General features: G+C 45.2%; 2 protein-coding genes across 2 annotated transcripts in view; both read left to right on the top strand.

Annotated features, from left to right (window-relative positions):
* The window catches only part of LOC119406063 (uncharacterized), a 41,039-nt gene extending 19,433 nt beyond the window's left edge, over positions 1 to 21,606 (top strand). Inside the window, exons 5-6 of the mRNA XM_037672911.2 lie at positions 8,841 to 8,972; positions 21,284 to 21,606. Coding sequence (XP_037528839.1) covers positions 8,841 to 8,968 — 128 coding nt within the window. The 3' untranslated portion in view covers positions 8,969 to 8,972; positions 21,284 to 21,606. The remainder of the gene's footprint in view (positions 1 to 8,840; positions 8,973 to 21,283) is intronic.
* Positions 21,514 to 23,187, top strand: LOC119406062 (DNA-directed primase/polymerase protein). Its single transcript, XM_037672910.2, has one exon. It carries the CDS (start codon positions 21,526 to 21,528, stop codon positions 22,852 to 22,854), a length of 1,329 nt encoding a protein of 442 aa, XP_037528838.1. The 5' UTR covers positions 21,514 to 21,525; the 3' UTR covers positions 22,855 to 23,187.
* Positions 23,188 to 23,747: the final 560 nt, after the last annotated feature.

Below are 23,747 nucleotides of genomic sequence, written 5' to 3'. Positions count from 1 at the left end.
ATTTAATGCCAAGCCCATGGTGCACGCGGCCGGTTCGCTGGCTTGGTATGCACCTAAATCGTATTGCGTGACGTGACTGTATGACGAAAATAAATACCAGGTGGTAACCTGAAAATAATGGCACGCATGTCATGAAGGCATGATTTACATGCCATGGTTATGGTGCACCCGCGGCCGGTTCGTTGGCTTGATATGCACCAAGATTGGTAGCGCGTGACGTTGACTCTTAATTGTGCCTTTTGTGTCAATTCGGTAAATCCCACGCATTGTGGGAATCAATCTAATGCGAAGCGCCAGCAAAGAGCTGCATTATCGCCTTTTTGTTTTTGAGGCATATGAAATCATTCATGTCATGACATCTAGTTACATATATTGCATGTTGTCATGCATGCATGCATGTAGAATCTGGTATATAAACACGCATGACCTGTAATTTATGTTCTTCATGCACCCACGTCATGCCATACCAAATTGCTATACATCCAGTTAACAAAACGGCCGGAAGCGCACAAAGGCAGTGTAATGTAAACAATGCCGTACATCTAATGCATGTCATGGTTTTCGCGTTACCACCTGTCATTCATGTTCGTCATACAGTCACCTCACGCTATACCAATTTTGGTGTATATCAAGCTACCGAACCGGCCGCGAGCGCACCATGAGCGTTGGCAAGTAAGTGATGCTGTACATGACATACAAGTAATGATTTTCATGTTTCTACCTGTGACTAACGTTCATCATGCAGAGTGAGTGAGTATGAACTTTATTCAGGTCCCTAGGAGAAAGAAAGCGGTGCCGAAGGCCCCGAAAACAATATCTCGTGATATCAATTTTGGTATATATGCATTTCACTAAACGACCGCGAGCGCCCGGAGGCCATGTCATGTAGGTTATGTTTTACATGGCATGCCTGCCATGATTTGCACGTGATGACCAGTAACTTATGTTCGTCATACACTCTTGTCACGCCATATCAATTTTGGTGTGTATCACGCGAGCGAAGCGGCCGCGAGAGAACCATGAGCGTGGCACGTAAATCATGCCGTACATGTCATTATTTTCATGTTACCACCTGTAGTTTATATTCGTCATACAGTCATGTTATGTCATACCAAATTTGGTATACATCCCATTAACGAAACGGCCAGGAGAGCACATATAGTCGTGGGCGGCTAGATAGATAGATAGATAGATAGATAGATAGATAGATAGATAGATAGATAGATAGATAGATAGATAGATAGATAGATAGATAGATAGATAGATAGATAGATAGATAGATAGATAGATAGATAGATAGATAGATAGATAGATAGATAGATAGATAGATGCTATGTTCAAACTCGCAGAAGTTCGCTAAGAAATGATTCGCATTTAATAAATGTCGACAGCCGAGCGCGTAAATGCCGCGCAGTTCGCATTTCTTTATCGCGTTAGTACGCGTGCGTGCTTATGTAGGCAAGTGAAAACTGCCGCTTTTTCTTTCCTAATCAGTTAGAGAACAACGGTGTGCTTCATTCGGGGCTGCAAAAGCGCACGGAATGCGTAAAACATGCGTTACTCCGCGTGAAATCAACACCGCACCGCCGAAGCTTCGGTCGCGCTGGACCAAGTATAGCGGCGGGCAGGACGGTCGCGGTACTTTTCTCGTTCCAGTGACATTAGTCTGATTGAGGGTGCCTCGAGGTCGGCTGAGAAGAAAAAGAAGAAGGTGGTTCTTCGAGTCGTGTTAGGCGATAACATTAGTAAGCTTGTGAGTTTATGATTTACTACTTACACACTCTTACGACGTCGCAAATCGCAACACAGGAGGTTGGGTAGATATGGTCAAACCGAAATGCTTCGCGTTCAACATGGGCTGAACAACTAGTGTGAAGGCTTCTCAACCTCGTGCGTCCTTGCCGCTGACAAAATTGCTAGTTCCGCAGCTGTCGGCTTCTTTCATTGATTAAGTGCACGAGGTTAAAAGCCCGAAGAATAGCGTCCGATGCTTCATAATTGCTTTGAGTTATTTACTGTTACATTCCTTTATTGGAAAACGGAATGTTAAAATTAAGCCACACACAGAGACGAAAACGGGGTTAGACAGGCTGGATATGTGTAATGGTGAGTTAGGACCTCCGTCTTCGACAGAGTTATGATGTGTCCGTCGATGGCTTTGCTCTATCGAGAGCTTTAGAATCGGGGACCCAACACTGGGTCCATTTATATCGTCGCCATGTGTTGTATTGGCAGGAGCGCTGCCTAGCGCGTGTAGCGACGGCAAGGCGCGCGGAGAGGCGACACGGACACGGGGCGTGCGGGCGAGACTGGAGAGTTTCCTCCCAGAGTTTATTACATCACATTTTAAGGAAAATGAAAAGGGGTGATTGACCGGTGTAACACGGGTCACATGATTTACGTGGCCACGCTGGGTTGACTAAAAAAATTAAAAAATTGACCGCGTATCTGCGTGCTTCGCTGCAAATGTCGTCGAAAGACGATAGTCTTCTGCCGGCCGTGCTACATGAGTCCTCCTCCTCTATGTTGAATCGCAGCATCTGGCTCCTAGCGTCGCATTTGCAGCGCATCAAAAAAAACACTAGCATTTTCAGCGCAGCGCAAGAAACACTAGGTTATTTAGAATTACGTATCTATGTATTTCCTAGTAAAGGAACACACCACTACCGCAATATCAATACTTACGTATTGATGGTGCGCCTCAGGTATGCGTAACATGTGATTTTTGATCGACAATGTTCACAAGTATTAACGGCGATACCAGTGCAAGAGAGCTGGGCGTTCAGAAAGTGTTTAAACTTTGGCCGGGTGGCTGAATTGGGTGACAGACAGACAAACAGAAAAACAAACAGACAGACCAAAATGTCTGCGTCTAAGTTCCCCAAGAAAGACTGTCGTGTTTAAAAAATGAACAGCGGCCGAGACCTGGCTCCATCCTGCGGCATTGAGAGGAAACACAGCGAAAGCTCGTGTGTTGCTGTGACACCAGAGGTCGCACGATACAACAGGTCCTCCATCTGCGTTGGGTAAGCTGCCCTCCAGTTTGGAGTAGCAGATGAATTTGAGTTAAATGAAACGTACGGGACACTAAACGTGGGGAAACTGCAATTAGAGAGTTTTATTTTCACGTAAGTAGACGCTTATCCTGCGCAAACGTAGAACTCTGCGTACGTCACGCGGCGCGCGTACGCTATGTTTATTGTTTCACGTACGTATATGCCGTGCCCCGGATATTCCGCCTACACGGAGCTTTCACATATATACGTCAAGGTCTCCACACTGTGCGAGATATGACTTCAAGCAGAAGAAGCGTGTTTTTAAGACAAACCCTTTCGACCGATGCAATCGAGTGAGAAGAATAAGGCAAGCTGGTGCAGCTATGCACTCCTGGATTGAAGACTGTGGAACCAGCTGGTGGCCTTCTCCTCCTCCTCACCCTTATATTACTCCCCCTCACTTTCACTTATCTGTTCCATCCCCTTGCTATAATTGAGTATATATGGCTATGATATGCATTACCCTATGCCCTCCTCCCTTCACTCCTCCTCACCCTCACTTCCCTTTCCCACCACCTGGTATACTACACTATACTATGCATAGCTATGCTATGCTTTCTTTCTTTCTCCTTCTTTTCATCTCTTTCTCTCTCTTTTTCTTTCTGTCACGTTCTTTCACTTTCTTTATCAATCTCTCTTTTTTTATTCATTTTTGTCTTCCTCTCTTTCTCCCAATGTTTTTTCAAGAGCAAGACAATATCATAGAAATATCGCTAACAATCATTTCATGTAAAAATTTGGAACACATTGTATACAGTAGCAGTGTGATGTACATTATCTCTAATTAACGCAACCCTAGACAACATGCTCTAGAAATGGTGTATCTTGTGTCACGCAGTAAAATAAAATTCCTCACGATGTGTGTGGGAATTGTGTAGATTCTGTGTTTATCAAATGTTGTGGATCATGATCTATTAGTTTAGAAATTGAAGTGATTTAACGCTATTCCCGAAGTAAACGCTTGGACAAAGGAGTCCCTATACTGCGATCCCAAAACGTATACGTAGTGGTAAGTGATGCGACCTCCGATCTTATTGAAGTAACCTCCGGTGTCCCTCAGGTGTCGGTAGTAGATGCTTTGTTATTTTAAATTTTAAATGCGAAGCATTTCTGAGCGAACCTCAGGCACTTTGGCCGTTTATATCTACGTATCTATCTATATATCTATCTAGTCGCCTACGTCTGGGTGGTCCCCTGGTCGTCTCCATATAATATAGTGTAATATACCAAAATTGCCATAGCAGGGGATCAGTGTATGACGAACACAGTGATTCCACTCCTGCGCCAACTGCGCCAAAGTGCGCCAAATTGTATTTACTGCGCCATCCTGATAATATCGACGAAAATTGCGCCAAACTGCGCCAATCTCGGGTTTGGGGGCGCCTATCACCGGCGATCGCACCGGCGATCGCACCGGCGGCGCGTCAAAGTAAGTGCAGCTTGATCTTGAGGCCGTCAAAGTTACAATCACGGACCAATAATTATTCCGTTAAAGAAACAGCGCTCGCGCATGCGTGCCGAATAAGCCATGACGCCATGCACGGTGCCGACGCAGCTTTTGTAGTGCAAGTCGGCTCGACAGCAAAACACGCTCTCCGCAGATGCTCGTGACGTCTAGGCCAATCGGCAGCGTGAAAGTGTGGTTGCGATTGATCGGCGGACGTCGCCGCTTCCAGAAACGCTGCTGATAGCTTGTTTCAAGCGTCGCACGGCCCGCAATGAAAGCAATGCTCAGTAATAACTACACGCGTGCCGCTAAAAGGTCTGTGACTTCTGTTTCTGGACATCGCGGAATCAAGTCTGGGATCACTAGCAATATAGGTATATGGAACAATATCGAATTCTTCGTGCTTCGCGTCTATGGAAGAGCACGTGAATGGTGCGAACGCATTGACACTTTTCCTCAGATATACTTTATCCATGGGTCTTCATACAGAAAGACTTTTTCGTAATTCCTTCCACCAGCACATCCGGGTTTGTAATCACTCTGCGGTAAATAACCCTAAAAGGCCCTGCCCTTTCGAGCTCGTCAGTGCTATAGGGTTCCGAAATGAACTTATTTCTTGCTTTTTTTAAGGAAAGTCACAGCTCCACCGCAAGGATGAAGCAATGAATGCGATAGCATGAATCCCATCTCGCATAACTCTACGAAACGCTAGAGTAAGCGAATACGGCCGTTCCAGGGAGAGATGCTCTTTCCGCACAGTGTCTTTGCGTTGAGAGCGCAGCACGTAGAAGAGCATACGAGCCGCCCGCTGATGGCTGCCGGGATAGCGCGCTGGCCAGCGATCGCCACCGTGCCCTTAGAATCAAAGTTCAAAGTTGCTACTCGAGCGAACCTTCCCCCTCCCTTCGTGTCTTTTCATGCTCGTGCAAGACGGGCGGGGCGTTTCCTCTCTTTTGACGGCAGGCCGCCCGAGCGGGGTGATGTTGCGCATGCGCCCTCCGAGCGACGGAAATGGGCCAGCTCGTTTGATTTATTTTTCGGCCGCGTTCGTCGGCACCGCTCGCGCGCTTTTACTCGCGGTAGTACATACGACGCGCGGGGGGATGCTATCAATTTGGACTTTATATGGGACATGACGGCAAAAACCCGTCGAGAGTATCCATATAATTGCTATCGCAATAAAATGTCATCTCATTAATAAAAACATGCCTCCTGGTCGGAGCAGCCGCAACTGCGTTTTAATATGCGCTGCTGTCTGTAGCGGGCCCGTCGCTGACGGCCCACTGTGAAGTGGCTACGCCATGTTACACGTTCGCTCCTCGCTTTCCAGGGTCAATAGCTGACGGTTAAGAAAACGCAGTTTCGCTTAAGGGTGAAGCAACGAATGCGATACCAACAAATTGTATTGTTATACGAAGTAAGGCTAGGAGCTAACTCTTTTGGATCTGATCTTGCGTAACTCCACAAAACGCTGGTTTAAGAGAATATGGTCGCTCCAGGAACCGAAGCGGTTTTCGGGCTGTGAGTTCTCTAAACGCGAAGTAGGCGGTGAACGCGCAGCAGATTTACGAGCCGTCTCCTGATGCCTCGAGATAGCGCGCGCGCCAGCGCCTGCTCCCTTCGAGCGATGCAGTTCCCCCACCCCTCCCCTGGCGTCCCTTCATGCTCCTTACGAAAGACGGGCGGGCCCATCAAAGAGAGACGTTTCCTCTCTGATGAGCAATCGACGGCAAGCCCGCTCGCGCGGGAAGATGTTATCGCACGGGCTCTCCGTGCGACGGAGACGGCCGGCTCGTTTAATCTCCGCTTCAGCCGCGTTCGTTGCCAGCGCTCGTGAGCTTTTACCCGCGGGTAGAATGCGCGGGGTGGCGCGAGGTGATGTTATCAGTTTGGACTTTATACGGAAAAGTAGGGCAACGGCGACGGTGAAAACCCGCCGAGAGTGTCCATATAATTGCTGTCGCAATAAAAATTGAAAAAAAAATTGAGGAGCCATTTCACGTGAAGTGGATGATAAGCGAAGCTATTTCGCGCACAGCACAGTGGTGACATGATGAAGAACAGTTTGGTATATAAAGCCAGGTTGTTAATGGCCAGGCGGTTAACGTTCAATATGCAATATTAATGCGAAAACCTTAGATCTATGCTTCATCAAACACGAAAATTGACCGTCGGCGGCGTCAATCGATTTATGCAAAAAATAATCATCACGTGATAGCGTCATCACGACGTCATAGATCTACAGAACTAGTGACGTCATCATAGCGTCATGTGTCGTAATGTCATGTGATGACGTCCATCACATGACATCGCCGCTTTGCACTGCTTCCGTGATCAGTGCGCCGATCATGGAGGCAGTGAAAAACCAGGTGAGGTGCAGAATTAAAGCTTGCAGAGAGGGAGGGGAGGATCAACACATCGATCGAGGAGAAAAAAGAACCTGGCTTTCGCCTTGGAGTCGTCTTAGGGGAATGCATTAGGGACAGTGCGACTCTTTAGCATTGAGACACTGTTGTACGTCACTGTGTTTGTCTACCACGTCTCCTGATAACCACATAGATGTATTAAGAGTTTTATTTCAAAAGTGCAATTTTATTGATCCGGTATTTTGTTTATTTGCTAGTGTCGAAAATAATCACCAAAGAGGTTAATGCAGAACACTCAACTGCATGAGCCCTTATTTTTGCATTATCGAGTGAAATATGGAGTACTCCTGAGATGATTTTTTCCATGAGATTTGCATTGAATCGAAATATTTTTAGCTCTTCATAGGAGCCACATAATAATTATTTAGATGCTTGAACGTTAATGCAATTTACTTCTCTAGTGCACTACAACATGTAAAATTATCTGCTCCAGAGTGCTCCCAAATGCAAAATTATCTGCTACCAAAGTGCTCCAAAGTGGAAATTATTGCTGCTCCAAAGTGCTCCAAAATGTAAATTTTGCTGCTCCAAAAATTGCTCCAAATCGGAAGTCCTCGGTAGCATCACTGCAATGCCATGTCCCCACATAAGTATTCGGTGTCTACTTTCTTTTTTGCCGCAATGCACGCTTTGAGTTGATCGTCAGCGTTTGTGTTGTCTTGCTCTCTTCACTAGTGTCTGTGTTTGCACATCTCACCAACGCCTCCTCTATTCTTTCAATGCCATGCAAACACTCGATTCTCAGTGGAAGTGTTGGTCCGCCTTAGTTCAGGGAGTGGTCGGGGTGTGACGCCACCCTAAAGGGTACGACTGCTTGCATCACATGCGCATCTGAGCACGTTTACCGTGGAGATGCGTAGATGCGCCACCCTCTCCTATAACATGCGTCTGTCAGATTTGTTCCTTTGTACTCCTTCTTTGGATTCGAAGCAATGCCGCTGCCGCCTCACAGCATTCGTGTGGCACTTCTTTAAGCCAGCGCATGCAGCAGCATTGCAGTGACGCGTCCCCGTTGATAGCCCGCGTAGCACCTCGAACGTAGACGCGCCATCTCAATACACCGCGTCTCTTAGAGAGCCGGCGTGACAGCCAACACATTGATCATGAGTGTTGCAAGACGCCGCCCCACAGACCTGAACGCAACTGAACAAAAAATTACCTCATCTGACATCCGTCATGAGGCACCACATAAAGGGTGCTCTCCCCGATGAGCTCAAAGCAGGTGCGAAGGCTAGCTGATGGCTGAGAGTAGGAAGGACGAGAGCAGAGGGCGGTGAATGGCTGGATTGGGCACATCTGACTGGCATAGAAAAAATAGAGGAGGCGCTGACCTTATCTTCTAGATGCCCTCATACTCTATTCCCCATAGCTACATAACTCTGTTCTACTTCATGCACACTGTGTTTACTAGCAGTGTACCTAATAAATTCCTCTTGCTCATTAGTTTAGACCTGTGGAATGAGCTGCCGGAGTCCATAGTTAATGAGTGCTATCCATTTGCAATGCCTCATATTGTTCAGTTGTTTATTATTAAGCGTATAACACCAACAGAGCTGAGAGGACAGACTTTTGGGCTAGTTGGTTTGTTACGTTCATTGAAGCCATAGCGCTGATAAGACAGGAACCACAGACGGAGGACGGGACCTGTGTTATCAGCGCTGTGGCTTCAGTGAACCAACAGAGCTGACCATTTCAAGCACCAGTAAGGTTGACTCTGTTTTTTGAACGAATTAGACCTTTGTTGGTGGCCATTCGGGATTTAAGTTGTCTTTTGCTGTGTGAATGTTCCAGTGTGATGTATAAGCTGTGATTCAAAATTGCAAGTGGCCATTTTTTAGTACTCAAAGAGTGTCTAGATGGAGCGCAGAATAAAATTGAGCGTGTTTGTGTGTGTGCTGCTGTCCCAAACAGAGGAACCCAAGGAGCCAGATGACGGGACGAGCCGCTCTTCGCCGCTGAGTGATGTCTCCTGTGAAAGTATCTGCAGCCAGCTTGCTTCTATTTGTAGCAGCTTTGAGACCGAGTCGTGCAATGACTAACGAGGTATGCGCTCTGCTCCTGACTCGTTAACTCAGCAGTATACAAAGTACTCAATTCCTCAAAATTATCTATAATAGTAGTATATATCACATTTCAGTATCTCACCTTTCCTAGAACTAGCTTCTTAAGTGGCTTCTCAGTTGTGCATTAATGAGAAAGAAGAGAAAATCAAGTCAAGGGGAGTTAGGGGACGTTAAATGTAGTAATTAAGATATAAAGTTTGAAGAAATTAAAGTGGACGAAAAGACAGCTTGCCACTGGCAGGGAACGAACATGCAACCTTCAAATAACATGTCCGATGCTCAGTCAATTGAGCTACGGCGGCAGTCACCCTCCTGTACGCGTTATTGTGTGTATATATGTGCATTTAAACCTGGGAGTGTTATTCAGTGCGGGTCGTAGGCATGACAGTGAGTTTAGAACAGCCTTTTTCTGCCTGCTGGCGTCACATAGCACGTAATCTTTTTATGAGCTGGCAGCTGACCAATAATCCCTCGCATACTACCTGAAGGCATGAAAGTCTGCGAAGACGAGACCCTTGAATGAATGATCTACAATAATAGTGCAAGGCACATCGATGCCTTGCACATTGACGTGTGCAAGGAATTGAACGTGGCTTAGTTGGCACACTTTCAGTGTAGCACAGAGTACAAGCATGAAGAGCAATTTCTGGCAGCTGTTCCTTCTCATTTATCTCAAATGCCATAGCACAGCTGTTGTTTCAATTTTTATCTCTCCCTTGATCTAGTATCTGCTATGCTGCACACTGCAAAGCAAACTACACCACTTGCATATTTCACAGGAACTTCACAGCTGCAGTGCAACAAGATAGTACTGTTTAAGGTTTACGAATTCTTACATGGGTACAGAAGCATCACTGACATGCTTGTTTGTTGGTGATATTCATGTGTGACAACATGCTCGCTCTTTCTGAGCAACACCTCGAATTGTGGCTCACATGTGCATTTCTGTACACTTGTTTTGTACACTAAGCACATCTTTCTGAGCACAACTGTCCACACGGTGCAACGTAACTCGAGAGAAACACTAGAAGTACTGTTTAATTACTACAAATAACATTATTAATTACTTCTAATTGCTACAAATAACACCCCTATACTTTCCTTGGCATTGCTGTCTGTTAGTTCTCATTAATAGAAGTACTGTTTAACACACTGCACTTCTTGAACATTTCACATGAGAGGCTCGGTGTTGCAACTCTTCAGTTTGTTGGCTGTCAAGAGAGAGTTCTTTATTTTGTGTTCAATGAATCAGTCTCCGCCTACTAATTAGGCCAGTAGCCTTCGTGCTCTGGCAGTGTGTTCAGCCGGCTGCGTGGCCTGGAGTTGTTCTCCCAAGACTAAGCTGAGCAGCCCTGTCTCGCACTGCTTGTCATTACTTTCTGTGCAACCCTGCCGAGTCACCCGAGGTCGAGGTCACAGAATGTGCGGCAGGTCTGCCAGTCGTTCCTTACATAATTCACATTCGCCAGAATACTGGACTAGGTACACGGCAAGGTGGCTTATAGCCCAGGTACATGTCTATAAGCCACCAGGCTTGGGTCTGAATTGGTTTGAAGGATGCGCTGAGCCAACGGTTGTTGCTTAGGAAGTGTCATAATGAATAAGGATAGAAAATCGGGAGAGTTAGATTACGTTCAGGGTTAACAGTACAGAAGGACAAAGAGAACAGACAATGTGCGTGTCTTCCAGGCTTCAGTCACTCGTAGTGATCCGGAGTTTGTTCTTTTTGATAACTATCCTAACTATCCAAGTTCACCAGTCCTGCCTCTTCATGGAATTTGTCATCGTTCTTTATTTTATTTAGTATTTACAAGATACTGCAGGCTCAGGATGCAGGAGTGGTATCAACGGTTAATCACAAGCACTTATACAAACAGAAAAATAGCAATTCATGATCGATGGCATAATAAATGCATAATTCGATAGTAATTCATAATCAGAATAAGTATATGCTCATATGTACACATACAAACGTGCATGCATATTGTCACGTAGTCATGACGTTGGAGAAGGCAGCAGTCGGCGGGTTCAAGACGAAACTTTTTTATTTGGGCGAACTTGTGCCCGGTAAATGAAAAGTCAATCTGCGAGCGATACACGCTGTACTCTGATAGCGATGAACAGAACATCGGTCGTCGATAATTTGATATGTGGTTTATGCGCGTCGGCATTTATAGATGTGGCATCGAACGTTTGAGTCTTATCGCTCGTCGCTGCACTAGTTCCAGAAGAAACTCAGCTGTTCGTGTTTACGTGCTCAAGCCTATCAGAAGATTCTAAAATAATCTGGACGGTTCCCAGACATTCGTGTGGGGTTCGCGAAAGGCAGTGGTTGTACTACGTGTAACACACCGGTTACGTTGAAATACAAAAAGCGCGCGTGGCAGTATGGGCACATGACACAGCAATAAGGGCGCAATTTCACTAACAGATTAGCTTAAGTTGTTCCGATTACAATTGTACAAAAATTTCTGTAATTAGGGACCGAAAAAGGAAGGTCTTTCACATTAAAATGTAATTGAGTCGAATAAGTGAATGTGTTGTAGTGAATCAATCGGCAGAGCATTCTAGTCTGTAATGGTTGGAGGAAAAAAGGAGAACTTAAATGTGTTGGTACGTGTTTGAAATAGTGTTATCGATTCACCATGACGGCTTCTAGTCAGTTGAGACTTGAGAGGTTGGATGAGCGGAGCAGCTTCTAGAGCAAGATGTTTATTTTTTTAATTGAAAAGGAAACTTTAATCTCGGAACTTTGTGACGTAGCTGAAGTTTTTCTATATTATTTTCCTACATGATAGCTGTTGGGGACTCTGTCATGAGGTACTTAAAGAAGATAAACTGGATGTATATATGTTGAATCATTTCTATAGCATGAATGTTTTTTGTTTTTGTTTTTTTGTGTGTCCCAAGTAACGCCTGCATACTCGAGGGTAGATCTAACAATGGTATAATAGGCTAACAGCTTCACAGATTGCGGGGTATCTTGTAACAGGTGGTATATATATTTTCATGTGCTTTCCAATACACATTCTGTTGAAAGACAGTGCTCTTGTCTGTTATCTTTGTTGGCATCCTTTTGAGCTGTTCACCACGATAGTACAGTGTCGGTGGGGATGCCAGGCCCTGCCCGATCTGTAATGACTTGTGATCTGCCCATAGCCAATCATGCGGTCCCATCTCGAACCAAGCAAAAGAGGCTCAGCATGTGAGACCTTGAGCTGTGGCTTGCTCCTGCTTCTTGCACAAAGGGAGGAATGTGCGGACTGCCCGCTGGTTTCAAAATGTAACCACAGTTCATTGTGCTTCCGACGAGATGTGCCTCCTTGCAAAGTTGCTGATTGCATAATTGGCTCATGTGGAAACTGTTGCTATCGCTAATGCAATGGCCAATTCCCAAGGTACTAGTTTGGCATTGTTTGTACGAATCGAGCTGCTTACCTTTGAGTCTTACCTTTTAGCTTACCTTTTAGCGCATTCCTCCAGACTTTCATTGTAGCATTCGGGGTTAATAAATGAACACAACTTTATTAGAGTCCTCCAAGACGCGTCGCAGTCGTGTACCCGGCTCGATCCCACGTGAGGACCGGCAAGTCAAGCCTGCCGGCTACTTTACTGGCCCACTGGACAACATGGAAACTTATCTGCCAGATAAGTTTTCGGGCCTTCTTTCTTTTCGGCTGTAGCGCGCCTTTCAAGTTGTTAGTTGGCGTTTGTGGTGTCTTGACTTCTCTCTTGGTCCATGTTTGCACGTCCAGTCTTTTCGCATGTGTAAGGCACGTCCCTGTGTCTGCGGGGAGGGAGGGAGTCAAAAGCGGCGTGGTAGATCAATCCTCATGCAGCCACATTCACAATCTCGTTGGAGTCCGCGGGTACTCCCTCCACCTCCAATACGTCCGCAGGGAACCAATGGAGTGAGTGATAAGAAAGGCATCGAGCGGCAGGAAGTATTGTTGTTGCCAGAGGGGTGATACTACAGTCTTTCTGGAAGGCCCTGATGGAATCACTGTATGCTGCCTCCCTGTGATCTTTGAGCATGGCCAGAGTTATGGCCACCTGTTTCACTTCTTCTGGGTGAGAGGCTTGCACCGTCGTACAGTTAATCACTTCAGATTGAGCGGAAACCACCACTGTCCTAGAAGGCATGTACAACTTCGTCAGTTCATTCCTGAGCTGCAGGTCCGCTCGCCTCAAGGTCGAGAGCTGCACCTCGGATGAGGGTGCCCTCGGATCTTGGGTTAGTGTGTGTTAGAGATGCATATTTTTAAATGCTTGCTATGTCACGAGGAGTGTTTGTCTTTGCATACTACATGTGATGCATAGTGTACGTAGAAATTGCCAAGTATGTGCTTGCCCAGAGGACTCTCTGTGAGCCTTTCATACAGCAATCTCTTTTTGGCCTGTATGACTCCTCCAAGTGTGTTCTGGATACCTAGGGCCAACAGCTTGTCCTTCATAATTGTCTATAGGAAGTCCCGTAGATAGACTGCGTGTCTGTCTAATGATGCCTTCGATATTGGTCTTTCATGAGATTTGCAGTTTTACCATATGTAGTCGGTTATGTACATTATGCAGCTAATCACAAAGGCCTTTACTAGGCATATTATAGCTGTCCCCCCTCATGCTGGTGTTATGATTGGCTATTCTTGGGATGATCCTCATCATTTGTAGGGTGTCTAGCATTTTATTGGTTTCCCTATTATTACGCCCCTTTCACCTGTTGTCTTGTATACTCGAAGTCCTGGGGCTGTGATGCTATTAACGACAAGGACATTGGGTTGCCATCTGCAATAAATGCTAATACAGTAAAATACCGCTTGAACGAACGTCAGTTAAACGAACTGACGTGGAAGGCAACGGACAAGCAGAGTCACTTCAGCACTTCGGTGCAGTGAGCGTCGGGCTCTTGCTATCAAGTCAACGCCAGGATCCACGCGTCTGCGGCTGTAATTTCACCCCTGAAGACACAACCGCTTTGCCCGAGTTTACGCTTATCGGTGATTTTTCTCAAATACTTTTTGTTTTTCCGCATACTTGGTGTTTGCAGATTGTCGGTGTAGAGGGGAATAAAGTGCGAATGGCTGGTAGTGTAGTGGCACCTAGCGGAGCAGATCTCAACCACTCCGTGAGGCGCTTCGTCTCCGTGATGCGTGATGCGCGCTGCCATCGCTAGAGACAGCTGTGCGTTCTGCGAGTTAAGGAGGAAAGGCGGTTCCGAGAAGGAGCGCCACCTATAATTGTCTGTAGCTGCCTTGATACAAGGTGTGTTGCTTAATCTGTGCTGGGAATGATGAGCCTAAACGCTGACAAAATTTCAAGCACCGTTACAGGGTCTCTAAGAACTTCTTTGTATGGAGAATTTTATTTTATTGAAGCTATATATCGAGGTGTGTCTGTTATTTTTTCTGACAGCTAAGTACTTTGCACTGTAACTTTTCTGCTGCTGGCTGAAATCTACATTTCCATGTCCAGTCAACTGTGCAGATTCTATGAATTTGTTTCATGTTCGTGTTGTGTTGTTCTGAAGTGTGATTGTCTGCCGCTTGTCAAGAAACTTTCTAGCACACTTCTGTTCGTTGTAGCAGAGTTTAATGTAATGCCAAGCCAGCATTTATTTATTCTAGTCAATATTTAAATTTGTGCTGCACCTGTAGTAAAAGTAAGAAATAGCCATTATCTTATTTTCCTTATTTGAGCAGCATACTACTAAACTGAGGGCAGCTGGGCAGCTGCTATAGATAATTATTTTTGCTGCTACAAAGCACTCTGGTTCATTCTCATCACTGGTGTATGCATACATTCTTTTTCCAGGTGCCATGAATGAAGAGTAAATTTCATACCTTAGAGTTGTGTAATTATGCATTGTACCATTCTTGTCTGCTGTTGTAACAGAACAATTGTAGCTTATTTCGGTTTAGTAGTGTTTGTATTGTTTCTATAAATCACATACTATAATGATAGTTTACCTCTCAGAAACCTGCTTGTTAATAGAGCCCTTAATAGCCCTTACTAGAGGCTTATTAGGGCCCTTAGTACTGACACAAAATTTTCTCAGTATATCTAATCACCCACTTATCATGGCTTGCCACGTGCTGCGTTGTGTGTACATGACAACTATGGGAGAGAGTGGACGCAATGAGCACGGCAACCAGTGCAAGCTCGTGATATATAGGTTTACGCTCAAACCAAGTTGATGTCAATGTTGCAAGGTGCTCCGTTTTGCTAGCAGTTGCACGGCGCACTTTTTAAAATTGATTTTGAATATATGTTGTTAGTTAGCTATATTAGCCTATACCTCCCACATGAATACACCAATTAACCCTCGGCCCTCAGTCCCCAGCGGCTGCGAAGCAACTGACCAAGGCGGCGGTCAGACCTGCGACGCAGCAGAGGGTGCTAAGAATCTCTGGGTCCGGACAGGCCGCCATTGGAATCTGAACTTGGCTACGTATAACGCTAGAACTTTATCTAGTGAGGCAAGTCTAGCTGTACTATTCGAGGAATTGGAGGGTGTTAAATGGGATGTAATAGGGCTCAGTGAGGTTAGGAGGCCACAGGAGGCTTATACAGTGCTTAAGAACGGACACGTCCTATGCTATCGTGGCTTAGCTGACAGAAGAGAACTAGGAGTGGGGTTCCTTATTCATAAAGATATAGCTGGCAATATAGAGGAATACTATAGCATTAATGAGAGGGTGATATGTATCGTAATTAAGTTTAATAAGAGGTACAAGATGAAGGTGGTACAGGCCTACGCGCCTACATCCAGCCATGATGATCAAATGGTTGAACGCTTCTACGAAGACGTAGAATCAGCAATGAGTAAGGTAAAGACACAGTATACTGTACTGATGGGCGACTTTAATGCAAAGGTAGGCAAGAAGCAGGCTGGAGATCATGCAGTTGGGGAATATGGCATCGGCTGTAGAAACGCCAGAGGGGAGTTACTAGTAGAGTTTGCAGAACGCAATAATTTACGCATCTTGAATACCTTCCACAGAAAACGGGCTACTCGTAAGTGGACGTGGAGGAGTCCTAATGGCGAAACTAAAAATGAAATAGACTTCATAATGTGCGGCCACCCGGGCATTGTACAGGATGTGGAAGTAGCTAACAAGATCCGATGCAGTGACCATAGAATGGTAAGATCTAGAATTCAACTTGACGTGAGGAAGGAACGGCAGAAACTGATACGCAGGAAGCCGATTAATGAACTAGCTCTGAGAGGGAAAGTTGAGGAATTCAGAGTTTCACTTCAGAATAGGTACGCGGCTTTAACCGAGGAAACCGACCTTAGCGTTGACGCAATGAATGATAATCTGACTAGTATCATCAAGGAGTGTGCAGTGGAAGTCGGGGGTACAGTCGTTAGACAGGACACTGGTAAGCTATCCCAAGAGACGAAAAACCTCATTAAGAAACGTCAAGCTATGAAAGCCTCAAATGCAACAGACAAAATAGAGCTGGCGGAGCTTTCGAAGTTAATCAATAGGCGTAAAGTAGCCGACATAAGAAAGTATAATATGGAGAGAATTGAGCATGCTCTAAAGAACGGAAGAAGCCTCAAAGCTATGAAGACAAAACTGTGCATAGGCAAAAGTCAGATGTATGCATTAAGGGATAAGGAAGGCAAGGTCACAAACAATATGGATAGAATAGTTGAGGTAGCGGAAGAGTTCTACAGAGATCTGTACAGCAGCCGAGCCATTCAGGATGATAACGTAAGAAGCAGTATTAGCGCAGAGGAATCTGACATCCCACCAGTATTGACAGGAGAAGTAAAGAAAGCCCTAAAGGGAATGCAAAGAGGCAAAGCAGCTGGTGAGGATCAGGTAACATCAGACCTGTTGAAAGACGGTGGAGAGATTATGTTAGAGAAACTGGCCACCCTGTATACGAAGTGCCTCTCGACGGGGAGGATACCAGAATCTTGGAAGAATGCCAACATCATCTTGATCCATAAGAAAGGGGACGTCAAAGACCTGAAAAATTACAGGCCCATAAGCTTACTGTCGGTTGTCTACAAGCTATTTACAAAAGTAATTGCTAACAGAATTAATACGACATTGGAGTTCAATCAACCAAGGGACCAGGCAGGATTTCGTACAGGATTCTCAACAATAGACCATATTCATACTATCAATCAGGTGATAGAAAAATGCGCGGAATACAACCAACCCCTATACATAGCCTTCATAGATTACGAGAAGGCATTTGATTCGGTGGAGACATCAGCAGTCATGCAGGCACTGCGGAATCAAGGCATCGACGAAGCCTATATAAACATAATGGAAGAAATCTACAGCGGATCCACAGCCACTATAGTCCTCCATAAAGAAAGCGACAGAATCCCAATAAAGAAGGGCGTACGGCAGGGAGACACGATCTCTCCAGTGTTATTCACCGCGTGTTTACAGGAGGTTTTCAGGGCCCTAGATTGGGAAGAATTAGGGATAAGAGTTAATGGAGAGTATCTCAGTAACCTACGATTCGCTGATGACATTGCATTGATGAGTAACGCGGGAGACGAATTGCAGCTCATGATTACTGAACTGGATACGGAAAGTAGAAGAGTAGGTCTGAAAATTAATATGCATAAAACTAAAGCAATGTGGAACAATCTTGGTAGAGAACAGCGCTTTGCGATAGGTGGCGAGACACTGGAAGTTGTAAAGGAGTACGTCTACTTAGGACAGGTAGTAACCGCGGAGCCGAACCATGAGAGTGAAATAACTAGAAGAATAAGGATGGGTTGGAGCTCATTCGGCAAGCATTATCAAATCATGAATGGTAATCTACCACTATCTCTCAAGAGGAAGGTATATAACAGCTGCATCTTACCGGTACTTACCTACGGAGCAGAAACCTGGAGACTTACAAAGAGGGTTCAACTTAAATTGAGGACGACGCAGCGAGCGATGGAAAGGAAAATGATAGGTGTAACCTTAAGAGACAGGAAGAGAGCAGAGTGGGTGAGGGAACAAACGGGGGTTAATGACATCATAGTTGAAATCAAGAAGAAGAAATGGATATGGGCCGGGCACGTAGCACGTCGGCAGGATAACCGGTGGTCATTAAGGGTAACTGACTGGATTCCAAGAGATGGCAAACGCATGAGGGGGAGACAGAAAATTAGGTGGGTAGATGAGATTAAGAAGTTTGCAGGTATTACGTGGCAGCAGAAAGCACAGGACCGGGTTGATTGGCGGAACATGGGAGAGGCCTTTGCCCTGCAGTGGGCGTAGACAGGCTGATGATGATGATGATGATTAGCCGTTGATATTTTGTAGATGTATGTGTGCCTACACAAATCTCACAAGTTATCTTGCCTTCAAATTTTGTGTCAGTTTACTACTTTAAGGCGGTACTGAATCGAGGTACAGAATTTTGCATGCGATAAAAAGAGAATAAGTGATACCTCCATTTGGAAACAGATGACAGTTAGATCAAATGTGACGTGCCAGGCCATTCGTTTAAAGGGACACTGAAGGCAAATAACAATTAATGTCAGAGTGAAATATGAATGTTTTGAGAACGCCTAAAACGTCAGCATTATCAACAGCAGTCGAGAAATTAAGCTAAATGTTGGACACGATATGCACCACCAGTGGGACACTTCGGAATGAGCCCAATGACAATTAATCAGTATTACTGAAACTACTTGGAATAAAAAAGTAACAATCCGTACGTTACAAGACGTAATAAAATGCCGTTTCTGTGTTTCTGTTTCATTCGTGGAAAACGGAGCTTGGCGTTACCAAGGAGAAAGGTGCGGGTGGTTTGAAAGTTACGTTTTCGCCGGGCTCCTCTCCACTTGCGCGGTCACGTCTCAGTGGTAGCTTCGTTATCGCCTACTGTTGTGTGTGCTTTGCACGCTCATGAAAGTCGCTCTAACACAAAGTTCGAAAAAATGCCACGTCCCTGTTATGTTGCCGGATGCCTGAATAGGGTGCACCGCTTGAGCAAGAGCAGTTGCAGCAAAAAAAACTGACATGACTTTCCAATGGGTGCCGTGCCTCTGCGACAGTGTGCTAAACAACCGAGAAATTTGCGTATGTGCTCGCTGCACTTTCGTGCAGAGGATTACGAGGTCAACCACAATTTGGGCAAGGCTTGTAATGTGCCCTTCAGAGCAGGAACCACAGTGTCGGCTGCCAGACAGTAAAGGCAGGCAACGTTGGCCCAGGCAAACACTACATCAGGAAGCCTTTTCAGGCAGACAATTTGAAGTGTGCTAATGCTGTGCAGACCACTAGAATATGATTTTCTTTCAAAATGAGCATTTCCTTGGCACAAAACAAGCACTAACAGGTTTCTAGAGCGTTATTTCAGCAATAAACTTCGACTTAACATTTGCCTTTAGTGTCCCTTTTATGTAAGTACCCTGTTGGAACCAGTGCAGCACCATGAGGTACGCTGCAAATGATACTGACACACGTACATGCTATCTTTTATTTCATGGGGACTGCCTTTTTCGCTTTCTTGTGATGCGCTTTATTGCTCGGCGCGCTTCAACTTGCATGCTGCTTCATGAATGACGCCAACTGTTCTAGAAACATTGCATTCCTGACGCTTTTGCTTTAGTATACCTTCTAGATTGTACGCAAGCATCAGTGATAACGGTAGAATGTACTGTGATGCATGTATAAAAGCTGACAGATTTCACCGTCAATCAGTTTTTTTATTACTGACGACAGATGATTGCACTCAAGGCTGTCGTTGCACTGAGTGTGTCACTTTTCTCTTTGGGCAGAAGTTCCCCCAATGAAGTATTTCATCCTTACCTGCTGGATTTCTGCTTACTTCACCGTCACAACCACGTGACAATATGGTTTCAGTGGGAAAAGAAATTATTTGCATAAATAAATTGGTCATGAGTTTTTTTTAGGAAGGGTTCATATCAGGAGTCTCAGACACGTGGCCCGTGGGCCCCTCTTGCTAGCGGCCCGGTCCGCACAGGCCAGTCTTCGTCCCAAATTTTTTAATGTTCTGAATAAGCGTGTTCATGAGCTATGCTAGTATGACTGGCCTAACGCATTTTTTAGTGAGGCGTCCCCTGCAATCACCATGTGTTGATACATAACCGTGAAACAACAGCTCTATTTCAGAATTGGCGTCCCGATTTTAGTCAATTTAGAGATCGGTATTGATATGTCGTTGGAACTCTGTCGATATCTCGTTAGAACTCTGGTGCTCAATCCCCTTCTGAAATGACCCATATATGAGATATGGGGAATGTCTTCAGTCTAACGGCAACGTTAGCTGATATTTTGTACAATCTACATCCCCCCCCCTGTTCCCCCTTTCCTACCTTGTTCACTGTCCCGGCCCTTGTGGGACTGAATTCCGTGACTGCTACCCACTAGCTGGAGTGAGTTTGAGACCCCTGGTGAATATGAAAAGAAAACGTAACGCAAAAGGGGCCCTGCAACACTTTTCCAAGTAATCACCGGATGACCTCACTCTCTGAGTTTATTGCCTCACGAATCGACTGCCACAAAAGTTTTTAGATTCTGTCAAGTATAAACAAAATTACAGCTATTCGTTGCTTGCTTTAAGTGCTTTCACCCTCCTTTGGTCCCAGCGACCACACTGATTGCTACATAAGGGGATAATGGGGCAAGGACCTACACCTGTACATAAGCGTGCAGTGCATTATGACCTTGAGCACTTCCTTTTCTTTTTTTTTCTTTGAACGTACGGCTCCCTTTCAATGCGATCACGAGTGCGTTGGTGTGATTCTAGCACTACATAGCACGGAATGGCTGTGGAAACTATGCAGCTCTTGAGGCCCAAATCAGCCAGTGGCCATAAGTCAAATTGATGTCATAAGCCAAATTGAACTTATGGCACCATTTGTCGAGAGAAGAGCGAAGGATTTCTAGCTTACTTTGAAACTTAATTGTAAGTTCCATGCCACATGCTGTGCTATAATGTTTGGCTCACATGTCCGCAGGAGCCTCGACTACCAGTCGGCAGCATTTTCTGGCAGTGTTCAAGAACTGTTGCAGGGCCCCTGTAGCAGATACATTGCCAATCTATCTTTAAAAATGTTATATTTGGCTGGTTAAATCCATGATAATTATGTTTTTGACAAGCTGTAATTCATCGTCAGCTTTTGTATAATTACCTCTATAATTACTATCACCTTTACTGTCACAAAAATATGACAGCATGATGCTTCACGAAGAAAATCTTTGTCCATTATTAGTTTTACAAGCAGAAATGATAACCATTTCTTCCGTTGGCTTCATATGCATGTTATTCTGTGTTTTTTTTTTTTTTTTGGTGCAGCATCTACTGGACATGCTGGTGCAAGTTGGGCATTCTATGAAGAGAAAGATCTTGGTTGTTTGATGGTATCAGTGACTACTGGTGATTCATCTAGGCTCAGAGTGAGAAAACAAGCAAAAAACTAAAGTTCTGAATTGGGATTGCTGTGGTGCCCGCAACTGCTGACTGCTAGTCACTGAGTGGGAGTGATACTAGGCCAATGCGCGGTGCGCACATACTTGAAGGCTGTGTAGTTTACAGCAATGTGTGCCCTAAAGTGCTCTACAAAGACTTCCTTCTATGGTGAGAATCACAAGCGAAGCCCTCTTGTGGAGAAAGTGGAACAGCGGTCAAGAAGGTTGTCCAGGGATCCTGCCAGAGTGAACTTGCGCAGAAGCCTCCTAGGGCGGACTCGTGTCTGGAAGTTATTGCACACGCAAGCTGAAGCTCTAACAATCGCTCACACCCTAGACGACGACGTCCGGGTCTTCTCCTATGAGATTCCAGAGAGCGATGCCGGGAAGCGTGCTTACATTGTGACCCACCCACTTGACCTTTGGAAGGTGCTGCAGATGCGCAAGCCTTCCAATCGCTGCATGTACGAAGTGATTGCGGAGGATGCACCCTGCAAGCTCTACTTTGATCTCGAGTTTGAGCGGAACATTAATCCGGCCAGAGACGGTGTTGCCATGGTGGAGCACTTTATCGATGTCGTTTGCCGCGAGTGGGAAGATCTCTTCGGGGACCACTGCAGTCGAGAAGACGTCCTCTGGCTCGATTCCAGCACTGCGAAGAAGTTCAGCTGCCATCTGATTTTTCAGAGAATGCGCATGTTTCGGAACAATCGTGAGGCAGGTGCCTTTGTTCGCCTCGTGTGTCAGAAAATGAAAGGTCCTGTGACAACGGCAGTAAAGTCTGCCTTGGCTGCTTCCAGGGCTTCTCGGGCAAGCCCCTTGGTGCTCAATAAAAGCGGCAAGGAAGTGCTCTTCTGCGACGAGGCGGTCTACACACGCAATCGCAATTTCCGTCTCTTTCAGTGCACGAAACTCAACAAGAACACACCTTTGGTGCTTTCTAAGAATGACTGCTATGTCCGCTCCTTGGAGAGATGCCCGGAAGACAAGGAAATCTTCCTGGACAGTCTTATCACGTGGCCTCATCAACAGACTGGTGGACATCTGCTGCAACTGTCTGCAGACTGTGGTGCAGCCAGGCTGAATAATGGCTTGCCAGCATTTGTGGCTGAAAGGAAAGAGAGTGTCAAGTCAATGAGCTCACCGTATCCAGATATAGACGAGTTTATTCGGGGCCTCATTGGTCCACGTGGGACCATCCGACAGGTGTCACACTTTGTGGACACTGACACATTGGTGTACGACGTGCTAGGCTACCGGTTTTGTGAGAATATTGGCCGCGAGCACCGCAGCAATGGTATCATGTATGTGGTTGACGTGAATGTAGGCAGCTTTTACCAAAAGTGTTACGATCCTGACTGTCGAGCGGTGTCGTTTCGCTCTGTTGTTCGTCCCATCCCACCCGAGTGCCTGCCATCCTTTTGGCTCAACCAGATCCCCGATGAAATGCTGCTATAAATGAATGTTCTTCACTATTATAATTTTATTTTATATCTTTACCGCAGTTTTTTAAGACATTCTAGACAGAATATGTCACTAGAAAGTTACCCGGTGTTAACATTCGTTGCCTTTCAAAGACTGCCTAGTAGATTTTCATGCCTCTTTATTAACGCAAGTGCCCACCATTTTTTAAGAACATAGTATATTGTAATGTAATAGAAAACTAACCATTACATTGTATCTATATCTAGGAGTGCTTTCTTTAGAAAGTGCGTAGGAATGTATCAAACAGCTTTTGTATTTGCATAGCCTTTTCTACAAATATTGGCAGAACCGAATACTTGAAGTGATGGCAGTGTCGTGCCGGTAAAAGCAAAAGACTGTTAATTTCAGTTCAGCTTTTATTTTCGACACCAAGATACTGTATGACAAGAAAACCGCATGCACTTCTAAACACTAAAATTTTGACCTTAGCTACATGTAGCCTGTTAAATAAATTGTCCTATTTTTCTTAGTCTCCTATTATCTCACTATCCCCCACAGAAACAGTCTGTGTTGACACTTATGCCGAAATCCAAGCCTTACGCGTGAGTCTTGCTGTCATGCCTCAAAAGCACAGTGCATGTTCAGCATCCTGATTATGACAACAATTCTCGCACCACTCCATAAAAACAAATTTAGTTTTATCGCTTTTCCTTTTGTGGTAATTATAACTGGCTACATGGTTGAGTGCCCACTTCCAATGCAGTAAATAGTATAACCTCATTACAACAGTAAAGAGGATTTTGTCTGTTGTAAAGGGAGTATGTAAAATCCAAGTACTGTTACAACAGACTTTTATGTAAACACGGAATGGGTCTGTTATAATTACGAGTCACAAACATGGTCTTATTTTCAACAGGGGACACAAA

This window comes from Rhipicephalus sanguineus, chromosome 9, assembly GCF_013339695.2.
Source record: "Rhipicephalus sanguineus isolate Rsan-2018 chromosome 9, BIME_Rsan_1.4, whole genome shotgun sequence".
NCBI lineage: Eukaryota > Metazoa > Arthropoda > Arachnida > Ixodida > Ixodidae > Rhipicephalus > Rhipicephalus sanguineus.
The sequence above is the reverse complement of the archived record's forward strand: the minus strand, read 5'-3'. Positions and strand labels throughout refer to the sequence as shown.

Coding starts and splice junctions, on each gene's coding strand:
- LOC119406062 (XM_037672910.2), top strand. CDS start 21,526: ATGTGTGCCCTAAAGTGCTCTACAAAGACTTCCTTCTATGGTGAGAAT.